This window comes from Schistocerca piceifrons, chromosome 4 (genome assembly GCF_021461385.2).
Source record: "Schistocerca piceifrons isolate TAMUIC-IGC-003096 chromosome 4, iqSchPice1.1, whole genome shotgun sequence".
Taxonomy (NCBI): Eukaryota; Metazoa; Arthropoda; class Insecta; order Orthoptera; family Acrididae; genus Schistocerca; species Schistocerca piceifrons.
In genome coordinates this window covers 285,836,203-285,853,931 of record NC_060141.1, presented here as the reverse complement: position 1 = coordinate 285,853,931, position 17,729 = coordinate 285,836,203, and the positions used below count along the sequence as shown (strand labels likewise).

The following is a 17,729-nucleotide window of genomic DNA, read 5'->3' as shown; positions in this document are numbered from 1 at the left end:
CATGTGAAAACCTGCCTTTAGGCAGAACACTGATGATGATGATAACACTCAGAATTCTGATTTAGGTGCGTAAGTAACTACTTAGTTTTTGTTGGTTCCCTTTTTACTTAAGGCAAGCTTTGAGATCGGCTTCTTGGCCGCATAAATTAAAATTTCTGCAAAGGTATAAGACTAGTTATTATGGAAGATCGGAATGATTGTCTCCCGTTGGGCTAGAGTGTCCTCGAATGTTTAACTTCTTGTCACTCTAACGCTTAACTCTTTAAGTTCTTACACACAATACGAGGTGTGGAACTGCTGGAAGAATATTATCATTAATTGATTGGCCGCAGTTTAACGAAAATCTGTAGTGGCTTCGGCAGCAGTATATCAGATTCAACTCACTCTGTACTGTATGTTAGTGATGCCGCCATTCCCCCGCTCCGTATGATAATTCTACTATGGCATAACTGAACGGTACTTGCGCTTCATGTTTTATGTACTTGTAAGCTTTTTTAAAGATCCTGAAAACATTTGTGAACTAAGAGTCATTATCCCACGTACCTGTGGGCATTAAGATCCTCAAGTGCGTAATATTAGTTGCAGGTTGTTAACTTTAGGAATACTATTGACTGTGTTACCTTCTGTTGTTTCTTAAAGGAGGGTAAATTTTAGATTAGAGTCCCCACATCAATAGCCTTATTATTGTACATTTAAGCAAAGAAATTATTTGGCTGCAGTATTACAGAATCATAAAGATTTGTTCGTGCCTTTTGACAGATCTCTTGTAAAATTGTATACATTGTATAAATAAAACTCATTGTTAACTGAGGACTTCGTTTACTTGGGAATCAGTAGCTTACCGGTCCCAAACCTAGATCCAACCTAGATCCCTACCGTATACCATAATTCTTCAGTGTTGACCTAGACACCCCGACCAGGCATCTGGGCTAAGTTGCACTGCGAGACATTTTAGCCATTTCTCTCATTAACACAGTCTGAAGAAACTGTGAAGTGCCGTCAGTAGCACGCTGAAACATCTCTAAATTCAAGGTGAAAACTTCTAGGCTGTTAGACGGCGTCATGTCCCGCGTCAGTGTCTCGCTCACGATCGACGGTTCGATTCCTCTGCTGGGATATCCCTCTGCATTTTCATGGGTAGCTGACGAATGCCAAAGCTAAGTGTGAACTTCACTCATAAAAGGGAATTTTCCCGCGCTTATTCTGAAGAAGTGGGGCTGTTGAAGCAATATTCTTCCAGCTACCACTGGTGGGCCATCATCATTGGATACGAAGCGAAAAGAGCAGAGTGAGGGAGGGAGAATGACTATCAAATTATTATTGTCGTACTGCAGATGTGATGTCGTCATCTTTTTATAGCATGTTACTTAATTCCTTGATGGCGGGAAACCACAAAATTAGAAGCCTATTGCTGATCGCTCTGGCTTCAATTATATAAAATTGGCTTCCTTGATCAGCACACGTATGTTGTAGATAGCACTGTCTTGGCCGCAGTCCTCCACGTGTTCGACTGCTGCAGATTTCACACGTTACACTAACATCATGTTTCGATCACGCTCTTTAATACATACTTCTGCTATCCTTCCAGTTTCTATACAATTTTACTGAATCACATGTCCACCTCCAAGTCGACGAATCAGCATGATTTTAGAAAGCATCGCTCATGTAGCGAGTGGTCATCAGAGACAATGTCACTGTCAGGAGTGACCTAGGAAACTGTGACAGGATCGTTGTCACTATCTATACAGATAACTGATTACGCAGACAGGGTGGGCAGCAATCTGCAGCTGATTGCTGATAATGCTGTGGTATACGGTAGGGTGTCGAAGTTCAGCGACTGCAGGATACAGGTTGAATTAGAGAAAATTTCTAGTTGGTGTTATGAATGGTAGGTAGCTCTAAATGTAGAAAAATGTAAATTAGTGCGGATGAGTAGGAAGAACAAACCCGTAATGTACGGATACAGCATTAGTAGTGTCCTTCCTGACATGGTCACGTCGTTTATTTATCGGGGCGTAACGTTACAAAGCGATATAAAGTGGAACGCGCATGTGAGGATTGTGGTATGTAAGGCGAATGGTCGACTTAAGTTTATTGGAAGAATTCTAGGAAAAGTGTGGTTCATCTGTAAAGAAGACAGCATATACCACGCTAGTGCGACCTATTCTTGAGTACTGCTCGAGTGTTTGGAATCTGCACCAAGTCGGATTAAAGGAAGACATCGAAGCACTTTAGAGGCAGGCTGCTCGATTTGTTTCTGGTAGGTAATATAGATGCTTCGGTAGCTCAAGGAAGGCGACATTCTTTTCGAGCAAAACAACTGAGAAAATTTAGAGAATGGAAAATCCAGTATGGAATGTGAAAATATTAAGAAAAGGATAGTTGCTACTTACGACATGCGGAGATGTTGAATCGCATATAGGACTGTCAGAAAGTAAACTTTCAGAAACAAAGCCCTCGTCGGAAATAGACAACACACACACACACACACACACACACACACACACACACACACACACACACACACGCACACATGACCACTGTCTTTGCTGTTGAGGCCGGAAATAGACAGTCTCGCCTCAGTAGCCAGAGACAGCGGTGATGAGTGTGTGTGTGTAGTCTATTTCCGACGAGGGCTCTGTTGGCTCAAAGTTTACTTTCGGGTGATCCACAGTTGAAATACCTGAAGACGAACATCGTCAAACTACTGGCGACAATCCGTAAGCGATAACCAAAGACGATATACGACCAGCAAAAAATATCGCACCATAGGCGATCATCCATAAGCGTAATCACACTCGAAAACCACCAACGGGAACATATCGCTTCACAGGCGATAGCCCTAATTTAACCACATACTCGAATGTCAACACGCCTCTGATACCTCATGGGTAGCGGTAGCACGATCCAAATCACACCAGGATCCACTATTGTATCACAAATCAACTCCTGGGCACCACTATCGCCTCCTCAATCCGGATGCTGGAAGAGACTGTGCATACGCCCTCCGACAATGCACACAATATCAACGCAAAAGCCATACCTTTATACTTGTGCAATTACTTCTGGTCCAAAAAATGCAATTTTCACGTTATACCAACACACACCTTTGTTGTGGCATTAAACACTGTTAATACAGCAATGTTCAAGTGTTGAACCATTCAGTTCTGTCATAAACCCGAGATGTTTCCGCTGAGAAATGAGCACATTCTTATCCACGAAATAATTTTCTATCAGTAAAAAATAAGAGAATACCACAACGTCACAAATTTGCGGTAAATGACCAATGTGCAATTGCTGTGCAGTAAAACTATGAACGCCAAATTCATTGATCAGATGTCACAGGGGAAGATCTTACCCGCTAACTATAATAATAAATGACCCAATAAGAATAAGTGAAAGCAAATAAATAACAATAGACTCAGAAAATTCAGGTTTCAGATGATTCTTAACATAAACTTAATTATATAACTGTACAAGATTTTTCTTTGTGTAGGCTGTGGCCGCAGTGGCCGACTGTCAGTTTCTACGGCGACTTTTGCTGCGGTTTCTGATTGAGGGGTTAGGTAGTCTGATTTCCACTGCGTTATTCTGGTGATCACAATGCGGACTTCGACTTCCACTCTCCCCATTATTCTTAGTTTCCCTGAGTTTCAGACCGGCTGCACGAAGTGATTAGAATTTGGCATTTCCTTCCTGTTGCTATTTCCGCTTTCGTGGAAGTTACCACCACATGTCGCCTGTCTGCATCATTCCACTGAGGCTCATTATTTAATCTTTGGCCTTGATACTGATTTTTGAGCTGTTTATGTTTGTATTTTGCCCATCATTATTTCCTCCAGACGCGCCCTGTGAATTTCGTTCATTATGTTTCATTCGGTCCCTTGCGTTTTGTGCTTCCTTGACAAAGTTTGACTCTCGCAGAGCGCCTTTGAAAGACTTTATTGTGTAATTGCATTTGCCGGTGAGCATTTCCTGGTACCTCAACGGCAGTTTCATGCAGTAGTGTTGCATTATCTTCTTATCAGTATATAGTTGGTACAGGTGACGATTCTTGTTGACAAGCATCTCGAAAAACTTTACCGGACTGTAGCACCACGATGCTTCGTAGTCCTTCTATACTATAATCTGTTTAATCCTTTCTTGAGTGTCTTGTGACCAGTAGGTATTTAGGAAAGCCTCTCGGGAATTCACTATAACTGCGGCAGTTTGCTGCAAACACTGTTCATGTGCTCTGCTATTGCACCTTCCAGATATGCACAGACATATTCCAATTTTTATACTAGCGGAGATGACTCTGGTAGTAGCTTATCATACTGAGCAATCCATCCCATCGGGCGTAATGAATTGCGGTTCTCTTTGTAAAACAGAAAATTTTGAACTGAGAGAAAATATTTTAAGTCACAATATTCACACCTTTGCTCCCCTGGACTTCCTCTAAATTCTGGCGCGCACGTTCCCAAGATTTCATGGCCAACCGATCCATAAATGATGTTGTACCTTCGTATCGTGTCATTAGAGTCATACACTAATGGTTCAAATAGCTGTAGCGCCTAGAACCGCTCGGCCACTCCCACCGGCCATGCACTAATGTTTCTGTACTTCTGACGTTCCTGGTGGCCAAAGAACCCACGACGACATGCGGTTGCTTCCATCTGAATTTCTTCACAAGAGACACTTTCGCATATTTGTCTCATCTGATCCGTCTGTTCATTCTGCTGTGTTGCGAGACGTGTCTGCTCGTCTTTGATTTCTAACATTTCTTCCGGTGTCTTTCTATCCTTCTTGGTTTTACTCAATTCACCTTTGCCAGCGTTTCTTGATCTCGCACAATTTGAGCATTTTTCCGTGCATCTCGTGCTATTAATCTGGCTGTTCTAGGCTGACGCCTGGAATCTATCGCTGCTTCTCGTGTCTCATCTGATGTTTTCCTCATGTCTTCAACCTCTGCATTTACACCCTTAACGCCGCGCCGGGTCTAAGGCGCTGTAGTCGTAGGCTGTGCGGCTGATCCCGGCGGAGATTCGAGTCCTCCCTCGGGCATGGATGTGTATGTTTGTCCTTAGGATAATTTAGGCTAATTAATGTGTAAGCTTAGGGACTGATGACTTTAGCAGTTGTCCCATATGATTTCACACACATTTGAACACCCTTAACTCAATTTCTGACCTGATTTACGTTTTCAACGAACTCATCTGGCCTCCTTTGAATTTCCTTAATTTCTTTCATGACTTCGTCCTGTCTCTTTTCCTCCTTGTTTAGCTGCTTCTGAGCTTCCGTAATTTCATTAATGAAGTTCTCCTGTCTTTGGTATTCCTTCTGCCGTCTCTTTTCTTCCCATTCCTTCCTCTGCTTTCCCACCTCCTGTCGTCTCTTTTCTTCCGTTTCGTTCCTATGTTTGTACTGCTCCTCTCTTCTCTTCTGTGCCTTTTGCGTAAATTGAATGATCGATTCTAACAGCGTACTTCCAGTAATGTACCCAAGACTAGACGCAGACGACTCAGCTGCTCTATGGTGAATTGCCCGATAAATCGGACTGTTTCTATCCCTGACTTTATCTCTTCCCGTTACATTTTGGACGACATTAGTGAGCAGTCTTTCTTCTGGTGAGCATTAAAATCAATTGCTACTTCCCCAAGTTTCCGACTCTAATGCACCACGCGCTACAATGCTACTCTGACCTTCTTTCAAATAATGCACACATCTATGCCTAAGCACATAAAACAAAACGTACTCTAAAGTGTCGTTCACATCCCCGTAAGCAAATTAATTCCGCAAAAGTTCGCACAACGCTGTTAGCATCGACGCGACATCGCACGAGAAGTGGTGCAGAAGTCGCTGACAAGACACAATGAGAAACAAAATTACTCTGGTGTCCAAAATTAAAGCAACAAACCAACATATCCCCGTAGTGTGTCTAATTCACGATGTAATCATACAAACTGTCAACCAGATGTCCGTGCGATCCTGTTTTGTAGAGAAGATAGCACTCCAATCAACGAACAACTACGCCAACGACGACGTCAAGGCACGTATGAAACGAGGTAGTGTTTGCTGGGTAGCCCCACATCCACAATCACTGTGTACACAATTACAGACGTTGTAGTATGTCACAGAAAAGACGCCCACCAGACTCTCTGGCCAGAGAAAGAAAGGAAGCAAGACAGTCGCAAACTAATGTGGCCCAATGGCTTGGTGTCAATCGTTATGTTGATTGTACCCGAAGACCAGAGCAGAGCCCGCCACGTGTGACTTCAGAAGTGAGAACCGTTATTTGACTGTAAGGGCACGACAGTACCGCCTTAGTAACGCACGGCAACTGGCGTGTGAGCTCCAGCATCAACTGGACGTTTTGTGTGGAGGCAAACGGTTTGCAGATGGCTTCGGCAGAGTGGCCTTTACAGTCGGAGACCTGCTGTATGTCTATCTCTGATGCGTATTCACAGAAGGGATCGTCTAGAGTGAAGTCATCAACATGCTACCTGGGCGGTCGAACACTGGGCGAATGTTGTTTTCACAGGCGAATCCCGATTTATTCTGTAGAGTGATTATTAATGGATTCATAACTGGAGGGAACGTGGATCACGATTTCGGGATCCAAACATTGTTGAAAAAGACCGACATCCAGGAGGATCCCTAATAATGTGGCCACGGATTAAGTTGGCTACTCGAACCCTTCTTCATGAAATTGTACAGGTGAACCAGGAAGGTTTATCTGCAGTCAAGTATTGTCACAAGATCCTAGGACCTCATTTGCAGTTGTTCCGAGGTGCTGTAGTCCTAGACTTCTTATTGGTGGACGCCAGTGCTGGACCTTACAGAGCACGAATGGCTGCTGATTTTTTTCCTAAAAAAAAAGAAAAGAAAGAAAAACCCACAGAAGAATTGTACGCATGATGCGGCAAGCTCACTCTCCCTATCCGATTCCCATGGAGCTGGTTTAAGATGCATTAGGGAGATGACCTTGCCTCACATCAACATCTACCAACCAATTTCGAAAAATGCGAGCAGCTTTCTGGAAGAATGGGCCTTATTGCCTCAACATGAGGCTGATGACTTAATTCACACTGTGCCCCGTCGTTGTCAGGCCTGTATTGTTGCCAGAGGTTATCACACCCCATACTGAGCATATTACCAAGTTTACGGAATGTGTGTGCAAATCCGTTAAGTTGTGAAAAATGGAAAATGTTTTTGCGTACCGTTATGCATGTTGCACTTGTTTACATTCTGCATTCTTAACATTGCTTCAGCTTTACTATCACCTGTTTACACTGTTTTGTGGGAAAATAAACGCAACCTTGCAAAATTTCCGTTTGTTTTTTAATTTTGGACACCAGTGTAGATGACACAGACAATATATACACTGAAATACCATGAATGCAACATATTAAAAATTACTGAGATACAATGCATAGCGCCGAAGCCGAGTCTAAATGCTCCAGCGCACTATCGTCACACTTTGAACGAGAGAAAAAAGAAAACACGCGACTGTTCCGCAAGATACCACTTTAACTACCTCACAAATGTGCCGTGATTCGGGATCTGGCCAAGGGTCGCCAGTTGCAGCCGTTGTTTGCTTGGACCGTAAATATAACTGCGAGTAATGTTAAATGTTATTGTCTTTACATAAAGAAACGTATTTTTTTCTCAGTAACCTTCAAAGTGTGAGCCACAAGCTTAATTTTTTTTTAAATTTATGTAATTGGTGACTTTCTCTTGGGACTTTGATTGCCTGTGTCTGCAGTCACTTTTGGAACTCAAATTAATAATCATACTAACTAATTTAATGAGATTAGAACATCAATTGCTGGTGTACCCATGTATTACCATAAAAATTAAAATAAGAAATAGAAATAGTGAATGGTTGGGGACTATAAATGAGAACAGCGGGGAAATTAAGTTTACAAAGACAGTGACAAGTTTTCATTCATCCTATTATAACTACAATCGAACTGACAAATCAGTCTCTCAAGAATGTCAGTCGTGGCTGTTTCGAGTCTTCAACAAAACTGTTTGTTTTCGCAACAACTACGCCGACAACTGAGTTGATAAAAAGTAAGTTGGAATATTGATTCTATTCACTACAGGTCTCAGTGGGCACCCTTCTTCGTGAATTTTCTTTAGACCATGTATTTTGTGTTTGACCGATATCTGGGGTATCAGGTTCTAGGCAATAGAGCTATCCATTCTGGTGTCTCGTAGCTGATTTTCTACTTTTCGAGCCGGCCGAAGTGGCCGTGCGGTTAAAGGCGCTGCAGTCTGGAACCGCAAGACCGCTACGGTCGCAGGTTCGAATCCTGCCTCGGGCATGGATGTTTGTGATGTCCTTAGGTTAGTTAGGTTTAACTAGTTCTAAGTTCTAGGGGACTAATGACCTCAGCAGTTGAGTCCCATAGTGCTCAGAGCCATTTGAACCATTTTTTCTACTTTTCGAAAGATTCTGTTCGTCTGGTAGCTTTTTAAATTACGGTACGGAGGGTCAACAAATAACTGTTAAATCTTCTTTTGCTGACCCACAGCATCTATAGCAACAGTAGGATATTAAGTTCGAAAACTCTGCGTATGAACAAACCATCACGGCCATTGGCCATCATTGTCTTCCTTAAGAAATCGAGCTCAGATTCCAAACCACTATTCTTACTGATACGGGAGGCACATGTAAACATGCGGCTGAGCACGGATTGCTTCTGGGCTGGTGGTACAAAGTGGCCTTTCTATACACTCTGGGTCCTAGATTGTCGTCAGGTCTCTCTGAGGCCAACACATCTAGCAAAGAGGGACCGACTTCACTCCCTACCTTCAAGGTGATATTGATTTTAGGATCAACATCATTCAAGAACTTGTGGAATCTGTGACACCCTTCTTCATTGTGAGGCCGTGTATCAAACGTTCATATGTGAGAATTATTTTTATCAATAAAACACAGTATGCTTAGGACATACAGATGCACACATGTAAAAGATAACAGGACGCGATGGCATCAAATCAAACAGAAGGATTTTTGACCTAGGGAAAAATTAAACTAATATTAACTCTAGATTAGATAAACCAATAGCTTGTAACGTTTAGTGCGGTAGTGCGTGCAGTGCTACTGAATCCTAGCCTCTGCTAAAATTTTGAATAAAAATCTTCAGCAGAGGCGGCCGAAGACTTCTGGCATGAGAAGTCACCCCGTACTGCCAACGGCCTTGTCTGTGACGGTGGGGGGGGGGGGGGGGTGGACAGACGCTCAGGGCACTGTCTCTTTGTCCTCTGGGTAGGGAACTGCCCCTAAAGGACGGAAGAATAGGCAAACATCGACATCACGATGCAGAAGGTACTGGAAGCCTCTGCGCATAATATGTACCCACAGGACATTTCGCTTCTAAGAGAGAAAGTGTTACGATGGTCTTTCTATTGGCAAATGATTCCGAAGTAGCCTCCTATTCGGATATCCGGGAGGGGACTGCTAAAAGGGAGGTGATCATGGGGAATGAAATAACCAGCGGAAGGGTAATATTCCACGAGGAGCAGCGAGGAATGGCAGAAATCTGAGTGTGTCAGTCAAACTACAAAATCTGATAGAGTGGGTTCAGTGCAACGAAAAGAAAAGAAGACAAGACGCATATATGGTAATATCAACAGAAACAGAGAGTATTATAATGGGAGTAGGATTCTTTATGAATAGGAAAGTAGGGTATAGAGTGAGTCACTGTGAACAATTAAGTCGCCGGTTTCTTCTATCCGATTATACAGCAAGCTATCGCCGGCCGCATTAGTTCCGGTATGCCGATTCGCAAGCAGAATATGAAGAGATAAAGGAAGTGTCCCCCACCCCCAGTCCCCTCCAAAGAACCATGGACATTGCCGTTGGTGCGGAGGCTTGCGTGCCTGAGCGATACAGATAGCCGTACCGTAGGTGGAACCACAACGGAGAGGTATCTGTTGAGAGGCCCGACAAACGTGTGGTTCCTGAAGAGGGGCAGCAGCCTTTTCAGTAGCTGCAGGAGCAACATTCTGGAAGGGAAGACTGACTGTTCTGGCCTTGTAACACCAACAAAAACGGCCTTGATTTGCTGGTACGGCGAACGGCTGAAAGCAAGGGGAAAATACAGCTGCAATTTTTCCCGAGGGCATGAAGCTTTAATGTATGGTTAAATGATGATGACGTCCTCTTGGGTGAAATATTCCGGAGGCAAAATAGTCCACCATTCGGATCACCGGGCGGGGACTACTCAGGAGGACGTTGTTATCAGGAGAAAGAAAACTGGCGTTCTACGGATCGGAGCGTGCAATGTCAGATCCCTTAATCGGGCAGGTAGCTTAGAAAATTTAAAAATGGAAACGGACCGGTTAAAGTTAGATATAGTGGGAATTAGCGAAGTTCGGTGGCAGGAAGAACAAGATTTCTGGTCAGGTGAATACAGGGTTATCAATACAAAATCAAATAGGGGTAGTGCAGGAGTAGGTTTAATAATGAATATAAAAGTAGGAATGCGGGTAAGCTACTACAAGCAGCATAGTGAACGCATTATTGTGACCAAGATAGGTACGAAGCCCACGCCTAAAACAGTAGTACAAGTTTATATGCCAACTAGCTCCGCAGATGACGAAGAGAATGATGAAATGTATGATGAGATAAAAGGAAGTGTTCAGATAGTGAAGAGAGACGAGAATTTAATAGTCATGGGTGACTAGAACTCGATAGTAGGAAAGGAAGAGAGAGAAACATAGTAGGTGAATATGGAATGGCAGTAAGGAATGAAAGAGGAAGCCGCCAAGTAGAATTTTGCACAGAGCATAACTAAATAACAGCTAACACTTGATTCAATAATCATAAAAGAAGGTGGTATATATGAAGAAGCCTGGAGATACTTGAAGCTCTCAGATAGATTATGTAATGGTAAGACGGGGATTCAGGAACCAGGTTCTAGGTTGTATGACATTTCCAGGGGCGGATGTGGACTCTGACCACAATATATTGATTATGAAATGTAGATTAAAACTGAAGAAATTGCAAAAAGGTGGGAATTTAAGAGATGGGACCTGGTTAACTGATAGAACCAGAGGTTGTAGAAAGCTTCAGGTAGAGCATTAGGGAACGATTGACAATAATGGGGGAAAGAAATACAGTAGAAGAAGAATAGGTAGCTTTGAGAGATGAAATAGTGAAGGTAACAGAGGATCGAACAGGTAAAAAGACGAGGGCTGGTAGAAATCCATGGTTAAGAGAAGGGATATTGGATTTAATTGATGAAAGGGTAAACTATAAAAATTCATTAAATGAAGCAGGCCAGAAGGAATACAAACGTCTCAATAACGGGATCGACAGGAAGTGCAAAATGGATAATCAGGGATGGGTAGAGGACAAATGTAGGGATGTAGAGGCTTATCTCACTAGGGGTAAGATAAATACTGCCTACAGGAAAATTAAGGAGACCTTTGGAGAAAAGTGAACCACTTGTACGAATATCAAGAGCTCAAATGGAAAACCAGTTCTCAGCAAAGAAGGGAAAGCGGAAAGGTGGAAGGAATATATAAAGGGCCTATCCAAGGGCGATGTTCTTGAGGACAATATTGTAGAAATGGAAGAGGATGTAGATGAAGATGAAGTAGGAGATATGATACTGCGTGAAGAGTTTGACAGAGCACTGAAAGACCTAAGTCGAAACAAGGCCCCGGGAGTAGATAATATTCCGTCAGGGCTACTGAGAGCCTTGGGGAGCCAAACTTAACAAAACTCTACCATCTAGTGAGCAAGATGTATGAGACAGGCGAAATACCATCACGAGAATATAATAAATCTAATCCAAAAGAAAGCAGTGGTTGACAGTTGTGAAAATTACCGAACTATCAGTTTAATAAGCCACGGCTGCAAAGTACTAACACGAAATCTGTACAGACGAATGGAAAAACTGGTGGAAGCCGACCTCGGGGAAGATCAGTTTGAATTCCGTAGAAATGTTGGAACACGCGAGGCAAAACTGACTCTACAACTTATCTTACAAAATAGATAAAGGAAAGGCAAACCTACGTTTCTAGCATTCGGAGACTTAGAGAAAGCTTTTGACAATGTTGACTGGAGTTCCCTCTTTCAAATTCTGAAGGTGGCAGGGGTAAAATACAGGGAGCGAAAGGCTAATAACAATTTTAACAATTTGTACAGATGCCTCTGAGCACTATGGGACTTAGATTCTGAGGTCATGAGTCCCCTAGAACTTAGAACTACTTAAACCTAACTAACCTAAGGACATCACACACATCCAAGCCCGAGGCAGGATTCAAACTGCGACCGTAGCGGTCGCGAGGTTCCAGACTGTAGCGCCTAGAACCCCCCTGCCAACCGCACGGCGTTTGTACAGAAACCAGATGGCAGTTATAAGAGTCGAGGGTCATGAAAGGGAAGCAGTGGTTGGGAAGGGAGTGAGACAGGGTTGTAGCCCCTCCCCGATGCTATTCAATTTGTATATTGAGCAAGCAGTAAAGGAAATAAAAGAAAAGTTCGGAGTAGGTATTAAAATCCGTGGAGAAGAAATAAGAACTTTGAGGTTCGCCGATGACATTGTAATTATGTCGGAGACAGCAAAGGATCTGGAAGAGCAGCTGAATGGAGTGGACAGTGTCTTGAAAGGAGGATAAGAGATGAACATCAACAAAAGCAAAACGAGGATAATGGAATGTAGTCGAATTAATTCGGGTGATGCTGCGGGAATTAGATTAGAAAATAAGAAGCTTAAAGTAGTAAATGAGTTTTCCTATTTGGGGAGCAAAATTACTGAGGATATAAAATGTAGACTGGCGACGGCAAGGAAAGGGTTTCAGAAGAAGAGATATTTGTTAACATCGAGTATACATTTAAGTGTCAGGAAGTCGTTTCTGAAAGTATTTGCATGGAGTGTAGCCATGTATGGACGTGAAACGTGGATGATAAATAGTTTAGACAAGAAGAGAATAGAAGCTTTCGAAAAGTGGTGCTACAGAAGAACGCTGAAGATTAGATAGGTAGATCATATAACTAATGAGGAGGTATTGAACAGATTTGGAGAGAAGAGAAATTTGTGGTAGAGCTTGACTAGAAGAAGGGATCGGTTGGTAGGGAATATTCTGAGGCATCAAGGGATCACCAATTTAATACTGGAGGACAGGGTAGAGGATAAAAATCGTAGAGGGAGACCAAGAGATGAATACACTAAACAGATTCAGGAGTATGTAGGTTGCAGTAGGTACTGGGAGATGAAGAAACTTGAACGTGATAGAGTAAAATCGAGAGCTGCATCAAACCAGTCTCTGGACTGAAGGCCACAACAACAAAAAAGGAAGTGTATGAGGATATTGAACAGGTGATGAAATAAATACGAACTGCGGAGAAGCGATGGCGAATTATCTGTATGAAAATACTGAAGAAATAGAAAATGAATTTATCGTTGGAAGCACTGTCTCAGCGTACACATAAGTCAAAATAACCTTAGATGAAATTTAAAGTAAAGGTGACAATATTAAGAGAGCATTATGAAATCCACACCTAAATGCAGAGGACTGGTACAGGAAAGAGTACATTGAAGATCTCTGTGAGATGAGAGGGCTTGTCTGATGACATGATACAGGAAGAAATTATTTTGGAAGAGGTAGGGGATCTAGTGTAGGATCCCATATTTAAAAGAGCTTTGTAGAAATTGAAATTAAAAAAAAAAATAGAAAACATAGATAGCATTCTCCCGGAATTTCTAAAACCATTGGAGTAACTGCAAACCAAACGACTAGTCAAGTCGTTGTGTAAAATCTATGATACTGGCGACATATCATCAGACTTTCTGAAAAGTATCCTCCATTCAGATCCAAATACAGCATGAGCGTATAAGAGGGACTAATATCCCACAATAAACTTAACAGCTCATTCGTCCAAGTTACTCACAAGCATGGTATACAGAAGAATGAAAGAGAAAACTGAGGAGCTGTTAGATGACGTTCAGTTGGGCTTTGGAAAGATGAAGGCATCAGAGAGGCAGTCTTGACGTTGTGTTGAATAATGGAAGACTGAAGAAAAATCGAGACACCTGATAGGCTTTATCGACCTGGAAAAATCGATCGCTACAGTAAAATAGTGCAAGCTCTTCGAAATTCCGAGGAAAACAGAAGCGAGGTACATTTGATATATATTGTATGTACAAGAACGAAGAGGGAACAATAACAATGGAAGACCAACAACGAAGAGATCAGATTGAAGAGGGGGTAAGACATGGCTGCAATCCTTCACCCCTTCTGTTCAATCAACTCATCTACATCTACATCTACATCCATACTCCGCAAGCCACCCGACGGTGTGTGGTGGAGGGTACCTTGAGTATCTCTATCGGTCTCCCTTCCGTTTCAGTCTTGTATTGTTCGTGGAAAGAAGGATTGTCGGTATGCCTCTGTTTGGGCTCTAATCTCTCTGATTTTATCCTCATGGTCTCTTCGCGAGATATACGTAGGAGGGAGCAGTATACTGCTTGACTCCTCGGTGAAGGTATGTTCTCGAAACTTCAACAAAAGCTCGTTCCGAGCTACTGAGCGTCTCTCCTGCAGAGTCTTCCACTGGAGTTTATCTATCATCCCCGTAACGCTTTCGCGATTACTAAATGATCTTGTAACGAAGCGTGCTGCTCTCCGTTGGATCTTCTCTATCACTTCTATCACCCCTATCTCGTACGGATCGCACACTGCTGAGCAGTATTCAAGCAGTGGGCGAACAAGCGTACAGTAACCTACTTCCTTTGTTTTCGGATTTCATTCGCTTAGGATTCTTTCAATGAACCTCAGCCTGGCATCTGCTCTACCGACAATAAATTTTATATGGTCATTCCATTTTAAATCACTCCTAGTGCCTACTCCCAGATAATTTATGGAATTAACTTCTTCCAGTTGCTGACGTGCTATATTGTAGCTAAATGATAAGGAATCTTCATGCTGTTGAGAGGAATGTCGTTAAGTGTATTTCCAAATGCATTGAGGTTGACGGACATCATTTTGAGCATTTATTGCATCAACGTGGTATTTACAGGTAATCACGCTGTAACAGCACGCGGTTTCAGAAATGAGAAGTTCACAAAGGTACATGTATCACATTGGAACAATAGAAATAAAACGTTCAAACGTACCTACGTTCTGTATTTTAATTTAAAAAACCAACCTGTTGCCAACTGTTCGCCTAAAATTGTGAGTCATATGTTTATTACTACTACAGCTCCATCTATCACATAGCGAAAAAAGTGGTCCCACTGAAACATTCAAATTTCTTTACGTACTACACGAATATGTAATAAAAAATGGGGGTTTCTATTTTAAAAAAACGGCAGTTGATATCCGTTTGACGTATGGCAGCGCCATCTAGCGGACCAACCATAGCGCCATCTGGTTTCTCCCTTCAAGCTAGACAAGTTTCGATCAGTGTAGGTTTTTCGTTTGACGCGTGTTTCGTGAGAAATTTGGCCCGTCACGATCAGTGAACCACCCTGTATAAATACGTCCTGAGATGCAGTGACACTTCACTTAAAAAATAGCACCAAGCTATCACTCTGCCTGCATCAGTCAAACACCGGCTTACACGAAGCCTCGAATGACGCCACAGCCAGGCTGCCACTAAACGCATGTTTTCGGCAGAAATAGGAATTGAACTCGCGAGGTTTGTAGACCGTCCAGGATCGCTTAGATTTCGCGAAAGTAACTGTTTGTTTCCAGAATGAGATTTTCACTCTGCGTGGAGTGTGAGCTGATATGAAACTTCCTGGCCGATTAAAACTGTGTGCCGGACCGAGACTCTAACTCGGGACCTTTGCCTTTCGCGTGCACGTGCTCTACCAACTGAGCTACCCAAGAACGACCCACGCCCCGTCCTCACAGCGAGACGAGGTACTGGCAGAAGTAAAGCTGTGAGGACGAAGAGTGAGTCGTGCTTGGGTAGCTCACAACAGTCTTCCTTCGGCAGGGCAACAGAGCGGACGCGTACGTGTTGACTTCGTGCGGCGCGCGAGCTCGCCTTGTTTACTTTCTGACGGCCGTTGCTTAAGTGCCGGCTTACCTTGTACGATCCATGGCGAACCGTTACCGTAAATCAACACTACGATTTACTTTCTGCAACGATTATGCCCGACCCAAAGCACTTGAGGTGGAGCGTTTTCTGCGAGAGGAAGTGAAGATCCCGGCGACCGATATTATCGGCATACATTTGTCCATCGTGAGCAGCACGGTCTATGTGAAAATCATTAACGACGCGGCGTGCGAACGCATACTACGTGAGACCAAACAGGGGCTCCGCTTCTGTCACGCTGATGGCAATGTGGGGGAGGTAACCGTCGACCACGCAGGTTTAGGTATGCGAACGATACGCATTTTCGAATTGCCATTCGAACTTCCAGCTGAGGAAGTCGTTGCGGCACTACGCCCATACGGCACAGTCCACGGCCACACTGCGGAGAAGTGGTCACAGTTTCGGACGTATCCTGTCCTAAACGGGGTCCGACAGGTCACCATAGATCTCCGAAGCCACGTCCCGTCCTACTTACAGATCGGCGGATGCCGTGCCATAATTATATACGACGGCCAGCCTCGGACCTGTTCCGGGTGCGGCAAAGAAGGCCACCTTAGATCCGAATGCCTACAACGACGTATTACGCAACTTCCAGCTGCCGAAGAACCACCCACGTCGCAACCTACAGTGCTACCGGTGACCTATGCCGCTGCTCTGACTTCTCCTACCACTTTGCAACGTCGCCCGGTCACCACAAACGACGCCACCAACGAGCCCGACCAGACACCGACGGAGAGCGCCTCGGACGACCCGCCGCCTCGGCCGGCCTTTGACGCCTCTCCGAAGATGCCGACGCAACCAGACGCTGACCCTGATCTCGGAAACACGATGGAGATCGACTCGCTCATCGTTCCTACAGCGGCCTTTCTGCCAGAACGACGCGACTCCCTTCCGTCGTCGGACACGGAGGGTCGCACAAGGAAACAACGTTCCCCGAAACGTCGGAAGCGAAGACGTCGCACCGTTTCCGGCCAAGAGGAGACGTTACAAGTCGAGGAGGACGTACCCGTCGACCAGCACGAGGCCTCAGAACCCGCTACTGCTGACGAAGACGTAATGAGCGCGGAGACATCTATCGGTGTGCCTGCGCCCAGTGCTGACGCTGAACTAAATCATGAACGTCTCACAGGCGACACTACACCACGCACAATTACGACATCTTCTGCAGACAAAATGGACGATACACCAGTTTCCGCTTCCACGGCGTGGCACGAGGAGGAGGTCACGGAGCAGGAGCCGTTACGGGACCCTGCGCCGTCACGGCCGCTCCACTAATCATACTCTCCCCAGACTCCCCTGCGGGCCAGCGGGATAACGTTCCGCTGCGACGCCCACACCCTTGCGCGGACGGCGGAGTGGACCAGCCTCCAGCAATCCGACACCAGGCCTACCGGATAGCAACCATCAACACCAACAACATCCGTTCCAGGGTGAAAATCCGCCTTATGCAGGAGATGTTTTGGGCTTCGGATATTGATTTCGCCCTTCTGCAGGAAGTTCACTTGGCTAGTCTCCCGGATATCAATGGCTATACCGCCCACGCCTCCGCGAGTGATCCTATGGGCCGCGGGGTAGCCATCTACTTCCGCCACGAGATTTCTGTGACCGATGTCGCCGTCCTTCCATCAGCTCGGGGCATGGCACTCACTGCCATGGGGACACGCATCATTAATGTCTACACTCC

At 44.2% G+C, this 17,729-nt stretch overlaps 1 protein-coding gene across 1 annotated transcript in view; it reads left to right on the top strand.

The window, feature by feature from the left end:
* Positions 1-17,320, top strand: part of LOC124795798 — a 31,927-nt gene extending 14,607 nt beyond the window's left edge. The window contains exon 2 of the mRNA XM_047259878.1: positions 16,641-17,320. Coding sequence (XP_047115834.1) covers positions 16,641-17,320 — 680 coding nt within the window. The remainder of the gene's footprint in view (positions 1-16,640) is intronic.
* The last annotated feature ends 409 nt before the right edge of the window (positions 17,321-17,729 follow it).